The sequence below is a fragment of the Notechis scutatus genome, chromosome 6 (genome assembly GCF_049901735.1).
Source record: "Notechis scutatus isolate UNSWTSFEM ecotype Mainland chromosome 6, rNotScu1.2, whole genome shotgun sequence".
Taxonomy (NCBI): Eukaryota; Metazoa; Chordata; class Lepidosauria; order Squamata; family Elapidae; genus Notechis; species Notechis scutatus.
The window spans coordinates 53,330,121-53,347,485 of record NC_142014.1 but is presented as its reverse complement, the minus strand read 5'-3'; the positions used below and the strand labels follow the sequence as shown (position 1 = coordinate 53,347,485).

Sequence of the window (17,365 nt, the reverse complement as noted above, 5' to 3'; positions counted from 1 at the left end):
AGTAGCTCATGACTCTTTTAAGATACCACAGCCACACAAAAATTAGAAACTTGCATAAGAAAGGCATGAAAGAATGCAGACAGTGCCTACTGAGTTATCAAAACACAGCCCTTCCTCTGTGGTATTTCTAGCAACCAGCAAAGTACCCTTTCAATATTCTACATTGAAGGCAAGGTACATCCTTTTTCTCCCAGTCAGCAGATTGAACAATCTGTGAGAACTTCATAATTTATTTTCCCAGTGCCATTTTTAGTATCAATATGACTAACAAACTAAATGTTATCACCATGCTGAAGAAGCAGAGGAAACCTCAGTTAACTTTTCATTAATTGTTGGCCATTTCTCTATTGCTGAGCTATAGTTTTCAACCCCACTTTTTTCCTCCCCCCCAGTGACACCATCAAACCAAATAACCCACTAGAGCCGGGATGGTGAACCTATGGCACGCAGAGCCATTTGTGCGGGCACGTGAGCCCCAGGCAAACTTACCTCACTGCGCATGCGCGTGCCTCCCAACTGATTTCCGGGCCTTTTATGGCCTCCCGGAAATACTGGAAGTGACTAAACGGGCCCATTTTTCGGCCTCCAAAGGCTGCAGACGCTTCCCTCAAGCCTCTGGGAGGCCAAAAAAGGCCCAAAAATCAGCTGGGAGGCGCGCACATGTGCAGTCCAAGTTAGGGGGTGGGCGGGAGGATCATGCACATATGTGCAGGGGGGCACGGGCCCCCCACGCACATTGCCTTTTGGGTGCTGGCATGAGGACACGCGCACACGAGCATGTGCACAATTTTCTGCACAGGAGCCCAAAAAGATTAGCCACCACTGCACTAAAGAATATGAAGCTATCACTACCCATAGTCCCAGTCTTTGCTGGGTGAATCTCTAAGGCAAACAGAGCCAGTCCTTTGCCCTCTATCTAAATTGGACAAGAGGTAGCATACCTGTTGCACAGCAACCAGGCCATGTGATCATCAGGCCATGTAGCATTAACAATACAGACTGTTCTTGTCCTACTCCATAATGCTGTACCAGTTTGACATATGATTAGTACGCTCTGTTTAGAAGGGAGGCATGCTTGCTGGAGTGAGAAGAGAAGCACCACCAAAAGATTTCCAAATATAGCTTATTTCTCAAGAACAGCAAAAAACACAGCTCCTTTTCATTCAATCAGCTGAATGAATCTGGGTTCTCGGGTTCATGCTCCCCCCCCCCTTTTAGTTTAAGTTGTGCATTGACACAATTATAAGTCTTCGGTGTTTCTGAAAATGATTGTTTTGAGAAATTTACTCTTAGTGTTGTAGAAAAGCTAAGTAGGGAGCAGACAGAAAAAGACTGGAATAAAATTTCCAATAAACAAAACACCACCCATAAGGGTACCAAATAAATTAACTTCTATGACAAAGAAAGCATTTTCAATAAAAACGTACTTATGATTTCACCATCACATCATTCTAGCCATTGTCTATCTGGCTTCAGCTAGTTGCAGAATTTTAATTCAGAATCACTAATACACATGTATCAATCCGATTCTGCAGCTAAACACCCAGCTAAATACATACCAGGATTCTGGATATATATCTAGAATGTGCTATGCAGAAGATGATGCTGAAATTACAGGATACTTCCCTCCACCCCAAAAATACCATTCAACTGGGCCAAGGAACTTATGAACGTCCTATATTGTTGGACTACAATTCCCACTAGCTACATTGAAGTATGTAGCCTATGATCAAAGATTGAAGGCATAGTCTTATAACGTTAAGAAGGGATTGATTGCCAAACCTATTCTAACCTATTCCCCTAATGTGAGGTTGCAGACAACTATGTGCACTGCTAACTTCCACATTTATATCATTAGCACTATACTGCTTTGATCAATTCTCTATAAGACACACCACACCATTCAATCTGCTCCCTGCCAGATGGACTGTCATGCCCTTGTTGGAGTCTGATTCTGAGGGGGAGATTAAGCAGCTGACAGGGAGTGGCTCGGGTGGCTGTGGAAGAAATGGGAGAAGGGCACAGTCCGGCTGGGCATTCAGAGGAAGACCCAGGGCCATTCCCTTTTCATCCTAGGGCACACAGGGAGGAACGGAGAAGGAAGCAACATGGCTTACGAGAGAGAAGAAGGCCCTGATCCCTTTCATTAGTTGCAGCTGGGAGAATAGGATATAAGTGGAGCGTTCGCACACAGCTCCTTGCTGGAAGCAAAGCGAGTATTATCTTGGTCAAGGCTTATCTGAGTTTGGGCGTCCTCCCAACTGTGGGTACTGCGTTATCTTTTGAAAGTCTGCAATTTATCATCCTGGCCTGCCGTTTTAATTACTTCAGTGTGGTTTGTGTTGGTTTTTTTATTTCTAATTATCTTTACTTTGGGTTCGGACTGCATTTCTGCCCTTCATAGACTGTTTTCTGAAGAGTTTATTATCCAGCCGATGATAATTGGACATTGGGACCAAGCTGGAGGCATCAAAGGGAATTTATTCTACTTTGTGACTAACAGTAAGACAGGACAAACTCTGGCACCACCCTTTCAAAAATAAATAACTGGCAAATGACAAATGAGTTGAGATGTTTGTATTTTTCTGCAGATCGGTAAGCAAGTCAGATAGTCTTACAAAGTTTAAATTATAAAAAGATAAGCATAACAACAAAGAAGAGCCCTTTGCAATGATTCCTAAAGTAATATTTATTCTGCCATGCAATAAAGATCAAGATACCACAATTTCAGCTGTGACATTATTAAAAAAAATACGAACAGAAAGAAATCTCTGAACAAAATGTAATGATGCAATCACAGAGCAAAAGGGGAGGGGAGGGAACACACACACACACACACACAACAGCATATCACTGACCCAAGACTGAACTTTGTTCTGGGGTGCTATGATATTCCATTTTAATCACTGCCCTGAAGGCTAGGTGTATATTAATTACCATGATCTTCCATCTTAATCCTTTTTTTTTTTTTTGAGTAAGACAGAACATGCACTTACACAACTTTAATTTCCGTTTCTAGATAGTCAGCCATTATCTATTGGGCTCAACATAACGCATGCAGAAGATAGGTGTTATACTGTTGGCTATTTCTCTCTACGTCTACTCCTTTCCTTTGGGAGCTTCTGCTTCACTCCCCAGTCTTATTCCCCTCTGACTACATCTGCTAAAATCATCAGCAAACCAAAGTTAGTGCTGACATTTAAGTCATGTTGTCACTCAGCTTTAGAACTACAGCCCCAATGAGATTGGCTAGGGGGAGGGAAGCTGCAAGTACACCACAACTGATATCTGAGTCACCGTTTCAACCTCATTATCTGCAGGCTCAGGGAAAAATGGCACCCATTTAGAACAGCAATGGTTATTTTTGTGAATGGCCTTGGAATCCCACAAGTGATAAAAGTATATGAAATCTGAAGGTAGTAATTAACACATCAATAATAGTGAGAGATATGAAGTTGTGGTTGGAGGCCTCACATCTTTAAAGGAAGGGGCCATCTTTAAATTTACATCTAACCTCGTATTATCGGCTGTCTCTTACATTCATCCTTCCCATAATTTGTTATGAACTTTCCAGGTAAAGGGCTTTAAAAGATAGACATTTAAACTATGAAACAAAGCATTAAATCAATGATTTTAAATTTTAGACATTGCCTTCAATAGTTTGATGTATTTGTAAAGTGAGAATGCAGATACCAATAATTTACTTTATTACTCAGTACTGTACTGCTTTTACAACGAGATTATACACCCTATAATTTTTAGGTAAGTCATTCATGGAGAAATTTGTACATACAACTCATCTATCATCCTGCAAATTTAGCAGTGATGTCTAAGTATGACCATGTTCCCATTGTTTTCTACTTGCCTCAGCCCTTTTCTATATTGGGCATGTCTTAACTTCCTTCTCCACCATCTAAAAATGTAATGCTCCTGCATATATTATTTTAATTCAAGAAGTATGAAACAGCACCCCAGATTAGCTGGTTAGGCTGGATTGATCCTGGAAGACATGACAATAAAATAGAAAATCCATGCCCACATTGATTACATAAGCACTGAAAACAGAAATTTGATGCTCTCATAATTTTTTTTTCATGATTTAACCTGTTCATGGTATTTAGTTGTAGGTCAAATGAAGAAAAAATATTCCAATTTAAGTAAAAACCTTTTAAAAGTAGTTTTTATCAAAAATGATCCTTTATAGACATTAAATGTTAAAATGATGACTTTCTGCATACAAAGGATTAATATTCAAATACTGAATTGATTGTAATACAAGTTGGACAAATGCTATTTAACTTAGATGTTTTTCAGACACTACTGCTGATTGCATATGTATTTTGGAAAATATTTGAGGCATTGTTAAACAAGTAATATTAAAGATTTTTAGCTTGTATAAGGGAGACAGCAGAGGCAACCTTTTCAGTTTGTACTATAAATTAAATGCATTGCAGTTACAAATAAAATCTTTCCCCCTTACTGAGCTTGACTTCTGGTGATTTGGGGAAACATTCCATAGTTTGGAAATGGGTTGCCACCACCTTCTTCGAGAATGCTTTTTAGACCTTCCCGATCTAGTTCACCGAATAATCTCCAATTCAAATGCAAACTAGGCCCATCACGCTTCACTTTTTGAAATCGGCTAGGTTCATAATATAGTTACTAGAAGTTGAGCTCAAATGTATTCTTTATTTAAAATGATACAATTTTAGCATAACACTATATGGTCATTTTATTTCTGACAAAAGTACCAAATGCAGGATAGGCATGGGTTTGGGTTTTTTGTTTTTTTGTTTGCAACACCAACTCATAAACCTTTCTGGCCCATTACAAAATTTCTGCCGAGCACACTAATAAAGTCCATAAGGTGCAAGTCCAAAAGAACACGACGTACTTTAACAATTCCTTCCAAGCATCCTTCTCCCACTTCTATTAGCTTGCACTGCCTCACCACAAGCTGAATTCTCTCCTTCTGTCCTATCCCAGACCTGTGGTTCTCCATTCAGACATGTAAAGTAGCATCTTTGGTGTACAGTAGTCATAGACCTCAGCCTGCTTCCTCAACCAAAATGTATATTGTATCACATAAAGCAGGTACACATTTTAAAATATATGCTGTGTTATATAAGGCAGGTAAAGGGCTTTCAAGATGACATGTCACAACACCGTGCAGTAGCCTGAGATACATTAGAAACTGCTCCTGTTCAAAAGATGCAAATATTACTGAGTTTTTGATTAGTGATCTGAGATCTGAAAATGATAAAATAACTCCTATCCAGCATTTATCCCCTCTCATTCAAGTGTGTGGGCTGCCTGCTCCAGAACTTGTTTATTTCAAATATATGCGTAGCCAACCGGTCCGTGTGCATAGAACAGTTATAGAAAAGATGTCACCAATGTAAGTAAAAATGGTGCGCTTCACCACTGCAGAAATGCAGGTGCATAGACAAGTTAGCAGACACACAAACATCTACCAGTGTTCCACAACAGAGCCATGACATTTCTCCTTCTCCATCCCCCCCACCCCTGCCCTGTCATTTTTTGTTACTGAATGGCAAATGAAAGGGAGGACTAGAACAGATGGGTGAAGTCAGGCATAGAGACAGAATTAACAGGCCAAGAAACAAAGGGAATGGATCTTCTGCCTGAAGAAGGTATAAGCAATCAGGAACTGTCCAAGCAGATATCACCAGCATGCATTGCTAAGCTGCCTTTGGCTCATTGTCTTTTTTTTTTTAAACAGCTTAGTAGAGGAGCAACCTAGGCCTCCATGATGATGAAGTTAATGCAGAATTAAACCAACTCCTATTAAAGTCTTCCTTTGATCCAATGCTGCTTTTCCCATGCTGCCTCAGATTCTGTTGAGAACTATCCCCTCCACCACCTCTGTCATATTAGTCCACCAGTATTGCTCAAATGAGCCTAAAAACAACACATTTCACTGCTGAAAGCAAAGCCTCCACATTCCAGACATTTGTTTACAAAAGCCATTCAACAATAGAATCAAAGAATTCAAGAGAGACTTAGAAGGTGTCCAGTCCAACGGAGGCCGGTCTCACCAGTCTACCAATCCAGGATGTTTCCACTGGCATTCTTCCCCAGCAAGAGGTATGACCCAAGTTAACTTGCACGAATCAGAATCAGCGATCCAGGTTGGAATATTGAGAACACAGGCTAAATAATTTAATTATCCAGATTGTACAGATGTTAATCAACCAATATTTGACTCTTTGCCCTCTTTCAAAAACTTTGCAGTGGAACATTTATGTTCCAGTACATTTAAGTACTTATTTTATGAAATATGTTTGAGAGTACATTTTTTTTTGTACAAAGAAACACAAAATTAGAATAGTAAAAAGCAAGTTTACAGCCAGAAAACATTTTTTCAGTTATCCCATAATCAGATCAGGATGAAGCTGAAGTAATTACTGGGTGAATCTGAATCTTAGGAAAACTCAAACCTGTCTACTCAACATCAGTTTGAAGCTTTCCAGAACTCACTGCTCTTCGGGAGACCAGTAGCCTTTATGTTCTTCAAACATACAATAGGATAAGTGAGAATGAATCTAAAATAAATCAAAACAAAGACCTAAATAAAACACATTTCACCCCTGCTAACTTTATATGGAGACATTCCTGCATTTTTCTTAGCATGATATAGAAATTGTTTGCCACTGATTTATTCTGAGATGCTCTTTTGAATTCACAAACTAGCCAGCACCTAGATTTCCATTTAAGTTTTCCTCATTCAATATTAACAAGAAATTTTACATGTTTAAGTAGGAATTTATAACATTTCCTATCAAAGAGACATATTTTTCATCTTATAATGTGGGGGCATAAAATAGTTTCCCAGTTCTGGCAACTTCTATCTATAGACTTCAACTCACAGAACTGCACATCCAAAATGTTCAATGTTGAGAATTATGGGAGTTGAAGTCCACCTCATCATGCATCAGGTAGGCAGCTCTGAGTTTTATTTTGAGTTGCCCAGAGCACTTTGGTTACTGAAACGCAAAACTGCAATAAATAAAATAATTTAAAACTACCAGCAACAGGCATTCAATCTCTGTCTAAACTCAGCTTCTTACGCTGAAATGAGAAATGTAACACTACTCTCAATTCCTCTGCAGTCTAGTATACCCTTTAGCATAAGTTCAATAAAGCAGCATCCACAGGATACCTGACAGAACCATAGTGGAAGCAATAAACATAACCATTGCATTTATTGTCCCAATGGTCAACATCCAGTTTTATATTCTGTATGATACAAACCCTACATCAATAACAGCCATGTATTTATTAACATACACCATGAAGCTGAGCTTTTACCAAAAAAAGACCTACAAGTCCAATCTCCTTATGCTGCGTCACCTGTAAAGTCATGGAATCAATTATTAACCAATCCATCATCCTCCACTTAGAGACAAACAACCTACTCTCCAATAAACAATTTGGTTTCAGAAAAAAACTATCCTGTAATCTGCAACTCTTACACTGCAAAAACATATGGACGACACAACTCGACCAGGGCAAAGCAATAGACGCAATCTACATAGACTTCTGTAAAGCCTTTGATTCAGTGGTACACGACAAACTACTCCTAAAAATAAAATCCTATGGTATCTCTGGACAACTGAATAACTGGATAGAAGCATTCCTGTCAAACAGACAACAAATGGTCAAAATCGGGAGCGTCCTATCAAATTCTGTACCTGTCAATAGTGGTGTCCCCAGGGCAGTGTTCTAGGACCAACTCTCTTCATACTCTACATAAACGACCTCTGTGATCATATTAAGAGCAATTGCGTTCTCTTCGCTGATGATGTAAAGCTGTTCAATACCACAGACAATACTGCTACCCTACAAAAGATCTTGACTATGTATCTGAATGGTCAAACAAATGGCAACTTCAAATCTCAACAAATAAATGCTCTGTCTTACATATTGGCAAAAAAAATCAGAAAATAAAATACAAGCTGAATAGTCAAGATCTTGTTGATGACCCAAGCTCTGTAAAGGACCTTGGAATACTCACCTCTAATGATCTAAGTGCTAGAGCCCACTGCAACTACATAGCCAAAAGGCATTAAGAGTTGTTAACCTAATCCTACGTAGCTTTTTCTCTGGTAATATCACACTACTAACTAGCGCATACAAAACATTTGCTAGACCAATACTCGAATACAGGTTCATCAGTCTGGAACCCTCATTACGTATCTGATATTAGCACAATTGAGAAAGTCCAGAAATATTTCACAAGAAGAGTTCTCCACTCTTCTACTCGTTGTAGAATACCTTATGCCACCAGACTTGAAATTCTAGAACTAGAAAACCTTGAATTACGCCGTCTTCGGTCTGACTTAAGCATGGTTTATAAAATCATACATTGCAATGTCCTACCTGTCAATGAATACTTCAGCTTCAACCATAACAACACAAGAGCACACAATAGACACAAACTCAAAGTAAACCGCACCAAACTTGATTGCAGGAAATACGACTTCAGCAATAGAGTGGTCAATGTCTGGAATACTCTACCCGACTCTGTAGTCTCTTCCCAAACCCCAAAAACTTTAACCTTAGACTGTCTACTATTGACCTCACCCTTTCCTAAGAGGTCTGTAGGGGTGTGCATAAGCGCACCAACGTGCCTACCGTCCCTGTCCTATTGTTTCTCTTATTCTTTTATTTTTCTTATATGTACCCATTTCATGTATTCACAACTATGTATACACTTATACTTATTATCTTGTAAACAATTGGCAAATCAAATAAATAAATAAATAAAATAAAAGTCATTTAAGTTACTTTACTTAAATCAGGGCTCCCCAAGCTCCAGGCCATGGCCCAGTACTGGGCCACAGCATGTTTGAAACTGGGCTGCATGAGCAACGCAGGCAAAGCTCCACTTGTGCAAGTGGCAGGCAAACGCACATGCAAAGCTCACACACACACACACACTCACAGTGGGCTCTTGTGCTTGCACATGAAGCTCCACTCACATGAGCAAAGGATGCTTAAGTCCTCCATTCACGCGAGTGGAGCATTGTGTGTCAGCACAAGCATCCTCTGTTCAAGTGCCCTCTACTCACATAGTGCAAACACCTTCAGCTTACACATGAAGCTCCACTGGAGCTGTGCGCACATGTGCACCTGCCACTCACATTCCTCCCCCGCACCAGGTCCCCAAGGTGGAAAGGTTGGGGACCGCTGACTTAAACGACATTACTAACCCACCCACCCCTGAGAACTTTGGAAAGAAAACCATGAAACTATATGCAGAAAACCATGGTGTCTTGGATGAAATGGAACTGGAATCAGCAGCGTACAAGTATACAAGTAGCTTGACAAACATAAAAACTTCCTCCTAGCAATAAAAAAAAAAAACCTTTACTAATGTCAGTAGTATTTGGCCAAGTAATCACAGACAAAAAATCTGTACTTATTGCTTATATGATTTAGTAAATTAACAGGCCAATTGGATGGGAAAAGTGTCCAGCAAATTCAAATGTATTTAATTGAATCGATTTACATAATTTGTGCAGTTTATATCAGTTTATATCATCTCTGTGATTACATATTTATATTAATTATGCAAAGGATGTGAACTGATACAAACAACTTAAACATTAATTACCTGGATTGTTTCAGTTTGAGGATGAAGTTTGAACTAAAATTTAGTCCCGGTTAGAAGTTTGCTGAATATGGGTCAGTAAAACAATGAGGTTTTACTATATTCTCACAGTAACTAGGGGAGGTTAGAAAAAAAAATTCATAATCCAATTAGTACTATTTTAAAGTTTTTTAAACATGTAAAAGCCACTTTAGGATCAGTTTTTATAGTAGGCCAGTGTTGCAGAGTCCATCGTGATAGGGCAGACCCAGAAAAAGTCCTAATCCACTGCATAGGCTTCAATCCAAGTGCTTTCACAAAATGCTTTCCAGAGTCATTCAAAAATAAGAACAGATTAGCAAAAATAAATGGAGGAGGGACACATATTTAATGGCTCACTACTGTACCATGGCATGGCTAGTGGCAGAAGAAATAAACTGGGCCTTTGAAACAGAAGATAATCTACCTAGACACCGATTTTTAGACAAATGGAAGTTAATTTTCTAAAATAAAAAGACAAAGTAATGAAGAAATGGGAAGAAAATTCAGCAGAGGCATATGTTTTAACAGGCTCCTCACATATAAACCTACATCCAACATAGTCAAAATATCTCAGTTATGTTATATATTGTTTATTGGGTCAGATGCTTTGATATCCGTTAAGTTTATAGAGAAGTATGGGTTTTCAGAATCAAACAAAGTATGCCTAAGAGATAGGTTAGTGCAGACAAAAGGAAACATACTAACAAAGCCTGTCTTTACTGTTTATCATATTTTCTAAAATTTTGTACAACAGCTTTTTAAAAGCTCTACAGAGAATAAAATTGGCGCAACAAAACATAATATGAATTACTGTACATACAGTTGAGAAGGAAATAACCACAAGTTGCTATACTGAAGAACTTCAAAAAACAGTAAAGGTGAAGAATCTTGTAACAATGCCAGGAAGCATTGCAAGATGATAGTGTGGCTGGAGGCTGGGAAAGCCAACTACGTGCAAAGGAACCTAATGCAGAGGCATCATGTTACTGAATACTCCATATCCCTACAACCCTAAGATTGCAGCTTTCTTTCTTTTCCCGGTACTCTCCAGGTATTTTGAATTATAACTCAATTAATCTATGAAAAGTGTCTACGGCCACGCTAATAAAAAATATAGTCCAACACATAGAGAAACCATACTTAAAAAAACTTTTATTGACTTCAGCAGCATAAAGAGCAAAGATTGCTCAGACTTCACAGAAAGATTCACCTGTTTTTAAAATGGATGGTCAAGGTTCTGATATAAGTCATTTAAGGTAAATCCATAAGAGTATAAAAGCCCCTTGTTCCGCCTCCCTTTCAGACAACACAATGCAGGAAGTAAGCATGCCTAAATATCTAACTTCCTTCCTCTGATTCTGTAACGTGCTGAACAAGCAAGCAGTCTAAACCAGGGATCCCCAACCTTTTCGACGCCGCTGCCCGGTTCCGGCGTCAGCTGGCGCCGCGCCCGGTTCGGCGTCAGCTGGGCGCCGCCATCTTTTTGACGAAAATCACTTCCGGTGACGTCACGGAAGTGATTTTCATCAAAAAGCGGCGCTAACGCTTCTGGTGAGCTTTTTCGGGTAGAAATGGCTTTCTACCCGAAAAGCTCACCAACGCTGGCGCTGCCATCTTTTTGACGAAAAATTGCTTTTTTACCAAAAAGATGGCGGCGCCAGCAACCAGCGGCCCGGTAAGGCTTGTTCCCGCGGTACCGGTCCGCGGACCGGCGGTTGGGGACCCTGGTCTAAACTACACCAGACAAATAACTTCCCAAATCAACCTGCAACTAAGTTGCTACCGGGGTAGCAACCACTAATTCCCAAGTTTACTATTCTTTGTTGGTTATATGCCAGATGGTATATTCAACAGTTCCTATACTGAGAATGGGCAAATGTCCCAAACATTTTTCTATCTCATCCCCCTTTTAAAAATTTTACTATAAGCCCCAAGATTAATATGTTTTATAAGAAACAATCAATATTAGCTATCCAGAAAAAATATTATATATCTATTATTAATAAAGGAGAGTTTTCTTACCAAGTTGTTACAAGCAAGTCAAAATGATTTTACAATTTTAAAGCATGTGTATTCCAAACTATTCAACATTTAACTGCTGGTATCCTCAGATGGCAACTGGAAACCAGCAGGAACCAGGGTTTTGATCTACTCTGCTCTTATTTATGTTATGTTAATAGAAAACAACTCTTAAAGAATAGCAGCCAGCGTACATTCCATTTTCCAGGATGCCAGAGTTCCTTAGCCTGAGATAGCAATTCTATGGTAATGAGAAACTCACCCAAATAAATATCTCCAAAGGATCCACTACCAATTTTTCGTCCCAGACGATATTTGTTTCCCACTCGAAGCTCCATGATTCAGATGCGCTGGAAATCAAGCAAAAGACAGGCAGTGTAAAATTAGAGTTCATAACAAAAAGATCCAAACTCATTCTTAGATGTCTTCTATAAAAAATATTTCAATCCTTGGATATAGTGCCTTACGCTTAGGAAACTCTTTGATATAAGATATGTAGCCTTAGTTTCCTGACCTAGTGGTAAGACATTTCAGTTTAGGAATCATTGGCCTAATATCTTTTCAACAATTTGTGGGAAAAGGGTAAAAAAATAAAGAGTACAACCCAGTCCCCAAAGCAAGCTTAAATCCAAAACCATGGTCAGCTACCATCTTTTTTATTGCAGCAAACCTCACAGAAATTCTTGAAACTGATTGATACTGTAAGCCCATGTATTGGTGGTCACATGATAATATCTGGCATAAATGTCATAAAAGAAAACCTAATGATTAAGGAGGCTAGCCCATTTCAGAAAAACCATTCTAGTATACTTATATTGCAACAGCGACGGGTCCTCTAGAGTCATTCCCAATCATCGGATAAGACCAAGAAGGGATGGAAAATATAGAAATTGATTCCCCAAATATGCACATCTTCTACTCTACAATTATTCCTTCCATGCTTGCCCATAAAAAGGTCAAATTACTTCACTTCATTTTGCCACATTATTTACAATTTAGTTTGGGTCATAAATCCATATGCTTCTAAAATTTGACAACAGGCCCACTGCTGGTTTTTTTCCCAAGCATACTCATTAACATGAGATCTAGCCAAATCTGAGCCTTACCACCTCTGGTGCATATGGCAGGAACAATCTCTTTGCATAGGCCTGTACCAAATGGAGTTCTGGAGGCTCCCCAGCAATATTCCCTGATGGCCACCATCTTGTGCTTTCTCCCTGTTCAAGTAACATGGATCTGTCTGAAGGAGGGAAGGAGAGACCATGGCTCCTTTTAGAGGATGCTGCCATACAATTAATTTATGTAACGCATGTTGATTAATGCATTCTTTGCTCTTGTAGAGTAAGCTGCTTGGAAGGGGCAAATATTAAGACAAGGAGGTAATTTTGATTGACAAAGCCCATCCAAACCTAATCATAGAAAAAGACCAAGCATTTTCTCCTCCACCCCATATGGATTGTTCATAATCTATACATTTTTGACCCATCCAAGTTATTTTTCCTAAAACTATAATACAATTAACAGAAAAACTGGAAAGAGCAGTACCTAACACAAATTAATTTGGGATTGTCTGATCTCCAAAGATGAAGAGTTTTCAAGAGTTCCCTACCATTCTTTTTGAAAGCATGATCCAGAGGTAAAGCCGACAGAGTCCAGTGGCTGATCATGCTGCAAACCATAACATACAGGAACTCATGGTTCAAGTCACTGGAGGCCCATACGGCCACCACATTTTTTCAGCTAGTATGACCATGCAACTTCTTGGAAAAGCACTAACAATTTAGAAGTGGATTATCTAACACAGTTTTAGAGGAGCATTTCCAGCCAAGTCACCTCTAAACTGGTTTAAAAAAAACCAAACAGAATTATATGTTAAGAGAATTACCACTGAATTAGGAAGGAGCTGAGAGTTCACGAGCATTTCTTACCGTCAGTCACAAAGAATCTCAAGTACCTCCCTGTAGAGTAGACTTACTTTCTAGTAAGAGTGCTTTGGATTGTAATATTAAGACAGTCGTAGGAAAAGGGTTTATGAAGGCAGCCAGCACAGTTCATGGGGAAATCTAAGGTCAGTCAAAACTGGAAAAATTTGTCCCCACTCTTCTCACTCCAGTCTCAGATCTTTGCTAGAATTTGAGATTTTCTTTTTAATAAAAAGCAAGTTCTGTCTGCTTCTTCCAAAACGAAACAGCCAGTCTAATGAAGAATTCAATCTTTTCTGGGTTCATCTCTCCACCCATATGCTCTTAACAAAGCATATACTCTGCATGAATAGATGCTTATAAAATACAACTATCCCCTTTTTTCTGCTACTCAGAAAACTACCTCCAGCACACACAACCTCATGCATTATATAAATATAAATCGTATTACATAAACAATTACATTCTTCTTTCCCATATATACACAAGCCTCCACACATCTCACTACAGTGCTGAATCTACAGGTAAGCAATCCACCCACACTTTCAAACACTGATTGTAAATTAAAGTACCTCCACATTAGCCTCCTCCCTTGATTTGCTGGGAGTAAAAAATACAAATAAGATTACTACTGCCCAAACTGGGTGAGAACTAACTTAATATATAAATAATGCTACTAGGTTGGGAGTATGGAAGGCAGGTTTTTATACAGCTACAAATACAATGGAGGAGAAATGATAAATACGATGCCATCTTTTTTTTTTAAAAAAAAAATCTTAATGTGCCAGAACAAAGATCCTCGCTCTTCTCCCAGCCCCTTTGAACTGTTATCAAAAAGGAAGGAACTAAAGGCAACAAATCAACCACACGATAAATCCAACCATGAAAAGGATAAATTTAAAAACTGATAAGACCGTCTCACTTAGCTATTGGCACAACTTAGAATGAAATCATGTTCATATTATATTTATATGTTTTGGGGCCAAAATAATTGAAAGGGGGGAAAGGAAAAACAGGGCAGCAGTCCATGAGAAATAGCACAAAACTTCTATTTGCTAGACTGTACAATCCTATTGCGAGGCTCTGAATCACTACTAAGCAGCAATATTCATTTAAAAGAAATGCCGAAGAAGGGAAGGGGAGAGACGGAAGCTCCCTTGCTATCCCCCCTCCCCAATACCCAGCCTTGTGTCTATGCACAAAAGGACGTGGCTATTTACAATAACATCTCCCCTCGCACCACACACACACACACACACACACACACACCCTATTTGCCAAAGGCAGCACTTTTAGGAACACAATGCTGGTTCTCCCCTTTCCTAAAAAGCATAGACAGGGGTTGGCAAAGTGGCGGAGACTCCCGTCTCAGGGCTGGCTATTTGGAAATCACCAGATGTGGAAGCAGAATGGAAGAAAAACAATAGTCCTCCCCTCCTTCCTCTCCCCCCAAAATGGATCACGATGGCGATCTCAACTCCCCCCCACTAAATCAACTGAGAAGAATAGGATCGGGTCTCTTTCTACCTAGGGGAAGGGACAGTCGAGAGAAAGGGAAGGGGAGCCCATCCTGAAATTCAGGGGCGGAAGGGGGTGCCTACGATCCTTTGTCTTCATCCAAAAACCCGAAAACAAAACAAACATCTCCTCCCCCAGTCGCTGAGACTCACCTCCCTCCCCCGGACGACGGCTGTGGGTAAACGTCGTTCCCCTCCCCCGCTTAATCCCTCCTCTCTCAACCACACACACACACACACAAAACAAAGAGGCGGTGGGGCCGCCTTTCCCCCCGGATTTGCACCTCAAAACTTGCCCGGAGCCCCCCAATACTTACCCCGCCTAGAAGGAGCCTCCCTACCGCTGCTGCTCCTGGGGCTGTCAGGGGGCAGGGAAAGCCGGGGGGGGGGAGGATGACGGAGGATTGGGAAGGGAGGCTGATCGCCGTCGCCAGTGCTGCGCTGCTCCCGCCGCTTCCTCTTTCTCCGTGCTCTGCCTGCTCAACCGCCTCCCTCCTTCCCCTTCAGCCTCTCTCGCCCAGTGGACAGCCGGAGCGCTCGCTCATTGAGTTTCCATTGAATCTCACGGCCAAACCCACTGATGTCATCCTACAGCTCCTCGGGCCCGCCCTCAGAAATTTAAAGGGCCAGCATCTTGTTTTTGTTCCTTCTGCTTCTGGTGCCTTGTCAACAGCCGATTAATAGCGCTCGCTGACGGGTGGGCGGCGGAGGGGGGGGGAAGAGAAACAACCCACCCCCAGAAGCCCATCCCCCCCCCCCCGCCCGCTGTTTTCATCGTTACACACATGCACAAAGTTTTGCTAACAAACACTGTAATGGCAAATGCCTTGCCGATGTCACATCTGCAATGCAAAACCCTTGAACCCAGCACAAACCGCTGTGAGAGGTTTGGCAGAAGGAATGAATGGTGCTCACATTTTTCGGCTAAGGACATTAGAGGCGCTCTGCTCACTTAGTTGGGAGTAAAAACGGATGATCTTGAGACATTTTTTTTTAACGGAAATTATTATTTTACCATACCTTTCCTTAATTCTATGGCCTCTAAAGGTATATATTTCAGGCAAAAGATAGCAGAGGCTTTATAACAGTGGAGACTAAACTACCCAGGCTGGGTTTTTGTCTATGTTGTGTTTGTGTGTGAAAGTGTATAAACAGACATGCACACCTTCAATTTTTACTCCTGGCAACTGACTAGACTGGTCCCTGTTTTTTCAGAAGTCATTTGCCATTGCCTCCTTCCTAGGGTGACCGGTTCAAGGTCACCTAGCTCAGGAGTCCCCAATCCCCAGGCCATGGACTCCTGAGCTGGTACTAGTCTGTGGCCTAAACCAATCCGTACAAGCAAGTGAAGCTTCATCTGAGCATGCGCAGAACCACCATTAATCTAGCCCGTGAAAAAATTGTTTTCCATGGAACCGGTCCCTGGTGCCCAAAAAGTTGGGACCACTGACCTAGCTGGTTTTGTGCCTAAGGGAGGACTAGAAGGACACACACAAAAGGACTATGTTTCTAGCCTGGCACTTAACCATTACACCAAACTGACAAAACTCCAATTATTTACTACTTAACAATCATTAATATTATCAAGTGTCATATATCCCATTATATTTTTGAAAAACCAAGTTTGGGTTAAAAAAATCTTCCATTTAGTCTTCATGATTTTTTTTTAAATTACATTCAAAGCAACATCTACTTTTATCTTCTTGGGCCCTAAGTTAGCTTTGCAAAAGTTGCAAGTCCTCTATTTATGCAGGCATTGGATGCATAAATACACATTTCTAGTGCAAAAATATGACCATCATGATGATGCTATGAATCAACAGTTATGCAGCTAACTATGTATCCTTTGACAACCAAGATCTGAATTTTTACAATTGTTTAATGAATCATGTGATATAATTAATAATATAATTCTATTCTCTACTGAATTCAGTAGACATCACTTCTAAATGAACCTGATACCTGAGAACATCTTAAATTCCACGCATCCATAAACTTTTCTTTCTGCTGGACTCCAGATATTTAATCCTTTATCAAATTACTTCATTATATTTATGTGTAAATCTCTTATATATCACACTACAAACATATCTATTCAGATTTTGTATTGTATATATGACATAAGCTTATTTCTCATGAGATTTAAAATCAAACACATCAACACAACACTTTAAAACTTCTGCTCTGTTAGCTAAATTAATACTAAAATTACTTTCCCCCCTAATCTGCAACAACCAATAAGATACTTT

The 17,365-nt window shown here is 40.0% G+C and overlaps 1 protein-coding gene across 3 annotated transcripts in view; it reads right to left on the bottom strand.

Annotated features, from left to right (window-relative positions):
• The window catches only part of CSNK1E (casein kinase 1 epsilon), a 42,122-nt gene extending 26,442 nt beyond the window's left edge, over positions 1 to 15,680 (bottom strand). The window contains exons 1-2 of one of the 3 annotated variants that reach the window (XM_026694882.2): positions 15,434 to 15,680; positions 11,940 to 12,027 (exon numbers count right to left, since the gene is read on the bottom strand). In XM_026694882.2, the coding sequence (XP_026550667.1) occupies positions 11,940 to 12,015 (76 nt within the window). In that variant the 5' untranslated portion in view covers positions 12,016 to 12,027; positions 15,434 to 15,680. Of the gene's footprint in view, positions 1 to 11,939; positions 12,028 to 12,783; positions 12,908 to 15,433 lie in introns of those variants that run through there. The other 2 variants (XM_087968314.1, XM_087968313.1) reach the window with 2 other exon arrangements.
• Positions 15,681 to 17,365: the final 1,685 nt, after the last annotated feature.